General features: G+C 38.0%; 1 protein-coding gene across 1 annotated transcript; it reads right to left on the bottom strand.

Moving 5' to 3' along the window:
- Positions 1-8,817: 8,817 nt before the first annotated feature.
- LOC144661001 (intelectin-like) lies at positions 8,818-12,108 on the bottom strand. Its single transcript, XM_078521726.1, has 3 exons — positions 11,576-12,108; positions 10,994-11,143; positions 8,818-9,206 (listed from the first exon to the last, which is right to left on the bottom strand). Exons 1-3 carry the CDS (start codon positions 11,592-11,594, stop codon positions 9,079-9,081), a joined length of 297 nt encoding a protein of 98 aa, XP_078377852.1. The 5' UTR covers positions 11,595-12,108; the 3' UTR covers positions 8,818-9,078.

Genomic DNA, 12,108 nt, shown 5'->3' with positions numbered 1-12,108 from the left:
CGAACCCAGTCTTTTTTTATTTTTTTTTCTGAAAAGCTGTCTACTAAAGGCGTCCCGTTTTTATACCAGACGCCTTTAACGTCTTAGACGTTAACGTCGTCTGACGACATTATCGTCTCTAGCATAAAAACAGCCAATGTCTTGAAACATCGTAAAAATTAAGTGGCCCCTTCCCGGCTTGTTCATTATATTTAACAATTAGATTAGGAGCTCGAGATTTCTATCGCGCGATAGTTGATGAGGGCAAAGCCCGAATCAACTATCACGCATAGAAATCGAGAGCGAATAATCTAATTGTTTTAGTATAAATCTACTAGACGTTCAAAACTTAGCAACAAGATAGGCCTCTTGTTTTTATTAAATAATGATATCACACGCGGATAATTGACAACTGCACCACATTGCACTGGCTTCTGTGTGTGCGTTTGCATTTCATTCACGATTTGTTGACGACGTCATTTGCTCTAAAGTGAAGGAAAAGCCAAGTTTTTTATTTTAAAATGACGATTGAAAGATGTACTGACGTACAAGGGCCGCTGGAAGCCCAGTTTTGTTTTGAAATTCGGAAACGTAAACGATCAAAAAAATTCTGAAAAGTTGAACGAGTTGTTCGCAAAAGCGGGAGGGCATTTTGCGGGCGCATGCGTGCAACCGCTGTACAAAGCCCGCGTGATCTTGGGAATAAAAATGGCGCGGAAGATTCAAACTTTGTTTTTTGTACTGTTTATCGTCACATAATTTAATATAGACGTAAATTTCGCTAAGAAAAAGTGTTTTGTGTGTGGCAAGGCTCTTATAAAGCAGATTTTCTGGCCTGCTTCGGGATCGTTGTTGAAAATAATGGGAAAATATGTGGGACAGGCAGGAAAGCCTTCACCGACAAAAATCAAACAGGCCGTAAAAAGAGGAAAACATTTATTCGTGTGCTGGAATGTGATATATTAGGATCAAAACTTCACATCAAATCAATTGCTGTAATACAAGCAGAGTGCGAGCAATATTATAGCTTGTCGAGAGATTTTTTGCCTAAAGGTACGGCCACCAAAGAAAAGGGTTTTCCCTGAGGGGAAAGACATGTTTGGGTGTTTTGCACATGATAATGCAGCTCACTGATGACTCTAAAGCAAGGCCAACTTGCCCTCGACTGGCAAACAGGGTTTCCTGGAACAAGAACTGCAGTTCTTTAAATCACATTTAGGCGACACAGAAGTAAAACAGCCGTTATAACAGAACGAACATCAATCTTAAAGAAACAAACGTTGAAATGAAAATTTGAAAATAACATTGTTTATAGTTAAAAATTATTTCTTAAGACATTTTATGCAGCAGTTATTAGAACGTTTCTGAAAAATATATATATCGCTTGTTCGTTTCATGCTATTTTTTGACTGGTGATCAAGGCTAGATTTTGATAAAGGAGCCAAAAATGTACTAATTAACATAGTAAAATGTAAACAAATAGTCTACCAGCAAAGAATTACCATAACACTTTAAAATTAAGACCGATCTCAGTAATTCTTTTCTTGTTCAACGGAATAATTGTGGTACATCGAAATGTGAAGTTATTTTGACCAATGCTTAAGTTTAAGAAAATAATCACAAACGATAGTTTCTCTGTTAGAATAAACCAGCGAGAACGTACGTTAAAGAAAGCTAAAAACTACCACAATAGACCATTTTTTTAACGCTACCTTCGCAGCATTAGACGATAGTTCAAGTACTTCATGCTCCATATATTATCGGTAGACGCTGGAGATCAAGGCTAGATTTTGAGATTTTTGCATCGTGAGAACGATGAAATTGCATTTTTATGAAAAATCTGAACAAAATCATGACCACTCGCTCAAACCCGGGATACTTGATTATAACATCGTATAGTTAAAACTGCTGTTTTATATTTTAGTACTAAGTAGCCGTAGCGCTTTGTCCGTTTAGATCTCCCAGCTATTAAAAACATGGGCAAGGTATTACGGTTCTCGACATTCGGTCGCCATTTTGTCCACGCGCAATGTTTAATACACATAGCCAAAGTCGATCAGATAAACGGCACGCCGACACCAAAGTATGCTTGTTGTTGTCAGAAGATAAAGCAAGGACTCTTAGTATCGTATACAGCAAATAAAACTTAAAAAACCTTTTATTTTGAGCTGAAAATTAGGCCATAAATTGTGAAAAATATGTAAACAATCGATAGCAGAACTTCTTTGTAGTGCGCACTAGCCCATATCGACGCATGCGCACGCAAAATGCCCTCTTGCTGTTCGCAAAGAAGAAACCACATTGCTTCTGTGCGGTGCGCCTTTGCATTTCATTCACGATAAATTTAAACCGTCATTTGTTCAAAACTGAACTGAAAGCCAGGATTTTCATTGTAAAATGACAATTAAAGGATATACTGACTAACAAAGGTCCTTTGAAAGTCAAGTTGGTTTTAGTCTAGGAAGCGTGAACTATAGGAAATTTATGAAAAGTTGAACGAGTCGCCCGTGAGGAAAAACCTTGAATTCGCTTTAAATTTTGTTGCTTAATTTATTGATGCATAAAAATACTTGTAAGCTTAATCTGTTTAGCTTTTCTTTTACTGCTCCTCGATGGGGACGCTGAAATTGTGTTGGATTGTAAACTATTTTTAAATTTATTCCACAAAATGTCTCGGTGAAACTTTTCTCTGAATGTTATAAAATTATTAAATTGCCCACTTTTAAAAGCGTAAATGAATAATAAATGCTTTTCTTACCGTGTAAAATCTTCATAACATATTTCCGTACAGTCTCTTTTCTTCTCCGAAATCGCCTCGAATAGTAAATTATCCCAGTCCTTCTTCACGAACAATTTAAAAAGCGCAAAAGCGGTGGCCATTCTGTTGACAAGCGCACGCTGTTTCGCTACTCACTTTCTACAACAGAATAGATAGTGAGTAGCGTAGCCAATCAGAGAACAGCATTCGTGATAAAACGCTAGTGGATTTATACTAATTGGGAATAGAATGGATGCTTTAAGTTAAAAAAAATGCCTTGTAAAGTCTCTATAAAAAATAATAATGATTATCAGTGATAATGATAATGATAATGATGGTGATGATGATGATGATGATGATGATAATAAAGTACCAAGATTTAGCGAGAGAAGTTCGAAAAATGTGTTTTGTGATGACAAATCTTATTCCAGTGGTAGTAGGAGCATTGGGTTCAATACCACTGAGATTGCAGGACAACCTGAGAGCCATTGAGATCGGCATTTCTGTTGGACTGATCCAGAGATGTCCATTGTTGGCATCGGCAAGAATTCTTAGGAAGGTGCTGGAGATGTAGAAAGAAGAGAAGAAAGCAAACAAAGGGTGTTTCCTGGCCTCCCTTGACAACATGCTGTTGCCAGCCAATGAAGAAACCAGCTTTAGAACCCGCTTATAGATGATTATTGAAGAAAGCGTGTGGAGAAAAGAATTTTGGGTTTACCTCGGTGTAAAAACGTATGATATTTTTCTTTGTTTTGGAGCTTTTGTTTTCCTGCTCTGTATTGTTTTTGACGCTCTTTGTTGCTTTGTTCGTTCTTTGTTTTACGTCACCGGTGAGTTTTACAGGTTCTTACACCGAGGATGAGCCAGGATTTAACTAACAACGAAAATGCACAGCAAATACTGCGGAGGACGAAAATAAAGAACAACCGGACTGCTGTATCGGTACATGTTGTCCGATTTTCCTGATCAAGCCTATCAGAAAAAAAGGATAGAATTGTCGAATAAACGAGCGCATATTATAGCGACAAAACAACTTACCAAATGAATAGCTGCTGATGAGCGTTCTACAATTATATAAAGGAATTTTTCGATAAAACATTTTTAAAAGGCCAAAGCAGTTCAAGTCTTGAACTGCGAGCGTAGCGGCCTTTTGCGTCCTAGACTCATACTTGTGCGAAGAAAAATGATCATAAATAAAAATGAATTCCTTGGCCCCATACGCAAAGTTGCACTCTGATTGAAGCTCGTCGTTTCAGTCTTGAGGGATTTAGGGAAGAATGTACCGAGAAATACTATACATTTTGCAGTAACAAATCACTAATAGGGCGTAGCGACACACTAACAGGCTCGCAAAATCCCGAAACTGAATTTTAGAGCAGTATAAAAGCAAAGCCTTCATGAGAAAGAACGCATCCAATGGAAAACAGAGCTTGAAGTAAAAGTTTCGATATTTGAATAAATTTACGGGCGCTGAAGGATACATTGTTTCTATAGCATGTTGTACAATGTACAAGTGTACTGGCAAGCATGTAGCCTACATGTACGTGCAACCTTTCTCCTATTATGAAGTATAGAATAGAAAAGGCGACGGTCTCAAGTAGGCTAGCAAGCATGCGCATTTTAAAGGTCAAATGAACAGAAATTTCGTTTTTTTTTTTCATTTTTTTGTCCATGTGTTTATTAAGAGCCAAATAAACATATCTTGAAGTTTTAAACTAATCGGACGTTGCATCACAGAGATATTGCAAGTTGAAAAATGTTTCTTTTAGGCCTTCATAATCGTAGAGAGCTCGGAGAAATTGACGAAAAAAAAAAACTTGTGACGTCATAGTTGGTGTTTTTGAGGACGACCGCAGACCGATTCCGCAGACCGTACCTTAGAATTAAAATAAATGTGGTAAATGAGATTTCAAGCAGTTAATTCGTTCTTTTCGGCCGTTTTACAGTTGATTGTTTTTTGGTTGTTGTTCAGAGACGCGCATTTTTTGAAACAAAATAATTTACTTGCTTGAGCTCAAAAATAGCTCAAGCAAGTTCAAGTTTTGTTTGCTGTCGTTTTACATACAATGTGAGACATAGTATGCAAGTTGGTATGATCACTTAGTCAAAGAAGACAACATACAGTGCATAAAACAGGTAAGTTTATTTACATGAAGATATAAAGGTAAAATAATTTTACAAAACCAACTTCTTACAAACCATCTGGTTTACTATATTTGAACAATGTATACAGATTATACTTTCTATGCCATTGTTGACAATAACTGAATTAAAATTGATAATGGAATACTTTGTACAATGGAAGACTGATATCAGTTATTACATACCTAACAAGATATCAAATTATTGGGCATTGTAAAGCTAAATTACAACATCACTAAGATATTTATAACGATTAAGTTTGCAAAAAAATCGACCTGCGAAAGCCGAGGAGGGACTTCAGACTTCAAACTTCAGAGTTCAGAGTTCAGAGTTCAGAGTTCAGAGTTCAGACTTCAGACTTCAGACTTCCGCCTTCGCTTGATTTCCACTGACCTCCGAGTTGTTAGATCAGGCAGATCCACTATTTAAAGTCAGATCCGCTATCGATTGTTAGTATCGGTGTAACGGCGGAACGCGGAACGGCGTAACGGCGGAACGAGAATCGACGTAACGAAATTTTTAATTACTTTATTAATTTATTGCTATGAACTAAATTAAATTAATAAATTCTCACTTTACAAACCTGCAGACAGCGGTACCTGGAACCTATTAATTTAATTCAGTTGATAGCAATAAATTAATAAAGTAAAAAAAAATCTCGTTACGCCGTTACGCCGTTACGCCGTTCCGCTTTCCACCGATTACTAACAACCTTTAAATAGTGCCTCTGACTTTATAGATAGCGGATCTGACTTTATTAAATAGTGGATCTGCCTGATCTAACAACTCAACAACATTAGGAGGTCAGCGGAAAATCAAGCGAAGGCGGGTCTCTGAATTATAAAGGTGGAAGTCTGAAGTCTGAAGTCTGAAGTCTGAAGTCAGAAGTCTGAAGTCTGAAGTCTGAAGTCTGAAGTCTGAAGTCTGAAGTCTAGTCTGAAGTCTGTCCTCGGCCTTCGTAGGGATCTCCTGCCAATAGTATCAATAATACGCATGCGTATTAAGTTATAAGGATAAGTAATCAAACGAACGATTAATTGACACCTGTCAATAAAACACACTTCATCCAATTGAAGCCATTTCATAAAACCAATTGCATATATTGCAAGATCTCTCAAGCCCGTGTCTCATTTAAGGCCCTCTTTATACAATAAGCACAAACCCCCTGTTGAGTTTCATAATCATTTTCAATAAACCCTTCTACCTTACCTCTGTTAAGGTGGCTCCTTAGTTATTCCAGGCGCACTCGTCGATGTCAAACTTTGCGTTGTAACTTTTTCGCCTATCATTCAGTAATAATATGATTTAATTTGATTTCACTGGTGAAAAATATTTTCAATGTTACTGGCGTTTAACTGGACCCCACTTTTTGGACAAATTCGCTTCCAGTACAAAATTTTGCCGATATATTTTTGCTAAATTTCTGGAATCAGCTTATATTCACCTAATACACACCAAAGCCAAGTTTCAGAAAAATCGTTGGAGCAGAAGTCCGGAAATACTAAGGTCATGTAAACTCAACTCTTACATTTTCTTGAAAGTTTTTACACTGGATGCTCGTCGACGAAACAAACTACGACCCCACATTTTCGTGAGAAGCCTCTCCAATGCTTGCTAAATCGGAGTGCCTAGCCGATTGTTAATCGTGCGAACCGATAAAAAGTATTCGCTAGTTCTGTAAACATTATAAAATGCATGAAAACGTTCTTCACCCTCCAAAGTTGCGTTTTGCAGCATTTTGCAAAAAGTATACCGCGGTTTTGCGTCAAACCCCTGCCATATAAATTTCAAGGTACTGCAAAATGTTTGCATCGATTTTTGTTGCTGTGTCGTGCTTTGAGCTGCAGAATTCTTCTTGGGATTGTAAGCTACTCCGCGACTGAAGGCAGGCGAGCAGTTTTGTTTATATAATTCTGAATACGAAATAAGCATGTGCGTCATTTATTCCAAGAATTCGCACCTTCATAAGGGGGCGTCAGTGATATGCGCGTCAACCACATCAGGAGGGGATGATCAAAGAATTTAACCTGTATGTATATCGTTTATAAAAACTACAAGCACTAATGCAACTTATTGCTGTAAGTAGTTTGTGTTTTCGTAATCTTGTTACAAAAAAAGTAATTTTAGCGTAATCCCCACATTTAATAACACCACCTCATGATTTGTCTTATGGAGAGTACATCTCCCCTCCTTCCTGGGGTGGTTAGCACGCATATCACTAAGCCCCCCTTATCATAGGTGAGAATTCTTGGAATAATTGACGCACATGCTCATTTCGTATTCGTAATTATGTAAACAAACTGCTCGCCTACTATCAGTCGCGGAGTAGCTTACAATCTCAAGAAGAATTCTCCAGCTCACAACACGACACAGCAACAAAATCGATGCAAACATTTTGCAGTACCTTGAAATTTATATGGCAGGCGTTTGACGCAAAACCGTGGTATACTTTTCACAAAATGCTGCAAAACGCAACTTTGGAGGGTGGAGGACGTTTTCAGGCATTTTATAATGTTTACGGAACTAGCTAATACTTTTTATCGGTTCGCACGATTAACAATCGGCGAGGCACTCTGATTTAGCAAACATTGGAGAGGCTTCTCACGAAAATTTGGGGTCGTAGTTTGTTTCGTCGACGAGCATCCAGTATGAAAACTTTCAAGAGAATGTAAGAGTTGAGTTTACATGACCTTAGTATTTCCGGACTTCTGCTTCAACGATTTTTCTGAAACTTGGCTATGGTGTGTATTAGGTCAATATAAGCTGATTCCAGAAATTTAGCAAAAATATATGGGCAAAATTTTGTACTGGAAGCGATTTTGTCCAAAAAGTGGGGTCCAGTTAAACGCCAGTAACATTGAGAATATTTTTCACCAGTGAAATCAAATTAAATCATTATTACTGAATAATAGGCGAAAGTTTACTCAAAGTTTCATAGCCATCGCGTCAAAGCCGAACATCGACGAGTGCGCCTGGAATAACTACGGAGCCATCTTAAGACCATCCTCTTCCCCAGACGATAAACAAAGCAATCTTATGAACTCAATAACAAATGTTTTGATGACACTAAATTATTTCATTTCTCGCCCTCAAAAATGTTTACTTTGTTCTTAATGAGATTATTTTTGGATATGTACAGTACTATAAACATCAGTAAACATCAAATAGTATCATGCATCTTTTGTTATTTGCATTACATTATTAACCGTACACAGCCGCTTCATATTCTGGCATTTTGTAGTTTTGTAGTTTTTTGTCGGTAAATCGTTCCAGATCCACGCGAACCAGCCGGCTCCTTCGTCACGGTCACGCAAGATTTGATGTTTACTAACGATCACTCGTTTAACATAAACACTCTGCTCTCTGTTTAGAGTGAAATGTATAATTTTGTTTCATTCGAGTGTTTTACCAGAAAACTGAGAGGGCTGAATAATCACACAGCGAAACCAAAGACCACTTGGATTTGTCCAAGCTTTTTAAAACTACCACTACGTCGGACCCACGCGATCGCTTGTGCGCAGTAGCTATCGAATGGTTGGTTGGGTGATGTCTTTCTTAGCAACGGCTTGATTGTCATAGACTCGCACCGTTTCCAGGTACTGCTATTTCTTCAAAGAAAAGTGCCGAATTTCTCCACCCCCCCCCCCCCCCCGCTGACACCGCATCATGATGCGGCGTTTTTTTCGAGAGCGGCGTTTATAAATATTTCTACCCTAATGTGCGGCGTTTATTCGAGGGAGACGTAAAATCGAATAAATACGGTATATGAAGCAGTGAAACTTGTTCACTTATCGTACAAAAATCTGCCATATGTCACCCAAAGACATGCCGAGCTCATTCAAACTGTCGTCACAATAGCGAACGCCACCAGTAAGTGTAAAGTAACGTTCCCCTGCCCACAAAAATGGTCTTCTATAGAGGCGATCATTAAAGAGCATTGTTTTATGACCCCATCGGTTCCTATCCGGATGACCCCAGTTAGCACAGTTGTTGGCCAGAGTCGAGTTGTCATCTGGGAGGCGTGTAAAAGAGCCACAAGCTTGAGGCATCGTGTCAGTATTGGTGAAAAACTTCACCACGTTAGCTCCCTTGGCATCCTTGTTTGTCATGATGTGAAACACTCGGCCTCTCTCCTTTTTAAAACAGTAAAACCGGATCTGAGTGAAGCCCATGTCGATTTTCAACTGTTTGAAGCCATTTCACAATAAGAACTGGTTATTGGAATTGTAGTTAGGAAGAATTTCTCTATAAGAATTGGAATTAAGAGACTCATCTTGTAGAGAATTTGCATCCCTCATTAAAAAATGACTGATGAGTGTCCATCCACCTGAAAGAGGAACATTAAAGCAACGGTCAAGGCTGCATTGGGCCAAAGTGACCCATAGACGTCACAGCTAATCCTGGTTTCTGTAACATTAGGTGACAAGAGTTTTCATTCCCATCTCAGATAGGATGCTAGTCTGTCGTGGGCCTACCCAGGTATTTAAATTAGTCGGTGCTGATTTATTGTTCGAAAGAGGCACTGTGAGAAGTGTCTTGCCTAAGAAAACAGCACAGTGTCACTGGCCAGGGCTAGAACGCGAACACCCTCAAAATAGTTATGTAGGAGGATTAAACATGAATCCTAGAGAAGTTAACTTTGATTCTCACTGAGGGTCTTGATAGCACAGTGATAGCACAGGTGTTGCAAATATTTTTAAATGTTTCAAACATCATCATCAGTCATAATGAATATATTAGGTTTACACAATGATCGTTATTATATATGTAACAGCCTATACAATGAGCCTTTATAAATTCCAATGAACGTAAGATGCAAACTTATTTAAACTAACCAGTAAAAATATAGAAAAGAACAATAGTGAAAAACCACTAAGCTGAAATAGATACAATTAAAAGTGTAACGACAAATTGACATTGCTCAACTTGTTTGTTGAGTTCTAGATTGAAACGTTCAATATGAAGACTCTCCTTGATTTTAAGTTGTGTGAAAGTCTTAGCAAAATCAATAATTTTAAAACTGAAGGCATCACAACTGTCTCGACAATGCCTAGAACAATTAAGATGTTTAAAAACATGGGATTTTTGACCCGAAAAAAAAGTTCATTAACACGTGTGTGAAAATGCCTATTGGTTTCACCAATATAACGAGCTCCACAGCTCGCACACGTAAACTGGTACACAACACGTGATTTTAGAGGCTCGGGAATAAAATACTTACGACTAAACGTACTGCTAAGTTTGAATGGAGAGAATATTACTTTTACATTTAAAGGGACCGTGTCACGGATTTTAGCTAAACTTGGGCATAGGAAACTACCATCAAATTCGTTTAAATATATAAAATAACCTTTTAAAACAGTGAAGGAACATTTTAATAACACAGCAAATACAAAAGAAGGTACGGATGGCCAAAAGCGACGAAGATTGAAACGGATTGCGATATGGGTTTTTGAAATGTGGTCCGGCGGACCAGTTTTCAAAGTTAATCTCGTCTGCTTGTAACTTTAAATTATAACGCCAGGGAGACACATTTAGTTGCAATAAAGCTATGGATTTGTCATTTAGACCCATAGAAGTAATTTCTTTGCAAAAATTAAATTTCATATCGAGTATTTGGCAAAACGTAATAAAATAAACTTAAATCAGCCGTGACACAGTCCCTTTAAATCTTTGCAATACTTATTAGTAATAGATGGAATTTTCTTCCCTGTGTAGGAAGAATAAAACCAATATATGGTAGTTTGTAAAAATGGCAGTTGGATATGTCAGATGTGGGAGTATCGACATCTTTTTCTGCGGTTTTAACCTTTCTTAGATAACCTTTAACTGACTTGTCAATGAGCCAACTTGGAAATAGATTACGTTTCAAAATAACAGAAAGGTTTTTGATGAGCAGAAGACATGAGCAGAAGCGAGTCAGAATGGTTATTGTCTTCACTTTTTTCAACACCGAGTGGATTTAACGTTTACTCCAGAATATTGGGGTGTCTCCATTCTAAAAACCTAACTATAGAATGTGAAAGAAAATGACGAGAAAGACATTGAGCAATTCTGCGAGAGAAATAGAGACATGATTGCAACTAAAAAGTTCTTAATATCATTTTAAAGCACCTTGTTCAGTTGTCATGTCACAGAACACTGTGAAGGGGTCCCCTGAGTCGGCAGGGTCGATCCAATACTCACCATCTCCCTCAGAGTCACCGCTTATCAAAATATCTTTGCAGGAAGAGCCTGGAATCGAGGATTTTGATCCTTTCTTTTCTGCAAGAAAACAAGATCAGAGAATTATTCATTAAAGGAGAAACGTTTACGTGAATTTCATTGTTTTAAACGTGCATCTACAGTCATGCATCTAATCACGGCTAACAAACAAATCTCATATTTTGAAGGATTACCGGCCAGCACTAATTCTGCAATGAAACAAAAAAAAAATTAAACAAATATGACTCAGTTGCATAGTTGATTCATAGGCATCGGGTTGCTTGTTTGCCAGTTGACTGTCTGTAAAAAAGAGCATCAATAACAAGTGAGTCGTAACTCCATCACTGAGAAGTTGGCATACAAAAACCTTGGTGGTTTTCCAGATGTCCGTTAAAAGTTAAGCCGTTTAACGTTGTCGGTTAAACGTTTGGTCGTTTATCAGAAAATACGCTGTAGCCCTTTTTGGCAGAAACCGTGGATGAATAAAGAAACCTCGAAAGTTATTCTCCATATAAGTGGCTGCTGGATTTTCCACAAAATCTCCAGGTTTGGACTTCTTTCTTTCTTTCTTTCTTTATTTGGCATTCTTTATCATTCCAGAGAAACGTCACACTTTTGCATGTTTCCTCTAGACTGCATAGAAAGTAGCAGCGAGCAAAATTGTCAGCGTGCAGAGTTCTCAAGTCATGCCCAACTAAAGCAAATCCAAATTCCTCTCTGTTATCCTTGCATGTACCACCACCAAAGACTTGTACGGGGTGGACCAAGAAGTGGAACAGGGCACAAGGGATAAATGGTGCGAATGACATCCTAAAACATACAAGACAATAAGTGACAACTTATTTATTTTCTCTTGGTAAGGGATTAGGGTTGGGAACCATCTGTCCTGTGTTGAACCGGCTAGAAGGATTGACAATTTACATGTAAAGTGTCCGCGAGTAGCAAACACGAGTAGGTATTTTGACATGAACAGCCCTGGCTTTTTTGTTTTCTTTCTTTATAAGCCAAGCATTTTCCACAGTTTC

This window comes from Oculina patagonica, chromosome 1 (assembly GCF_052425735.1).
Source record: "Oculina patagonica isolate OP01 chromosome 1, crgOcupat, whole genome shotgun sequence".
NCBI lineage: Eukaryota > Metazoa > Cnidaria > Anthozoa > Scleractinia > Oculinidae > Oculina > Oculina patagonica.
Note: the sequence above shows the minus strand (reverse complement) of the source record. Positions and strands in the feature narration are given on the sequence as shown.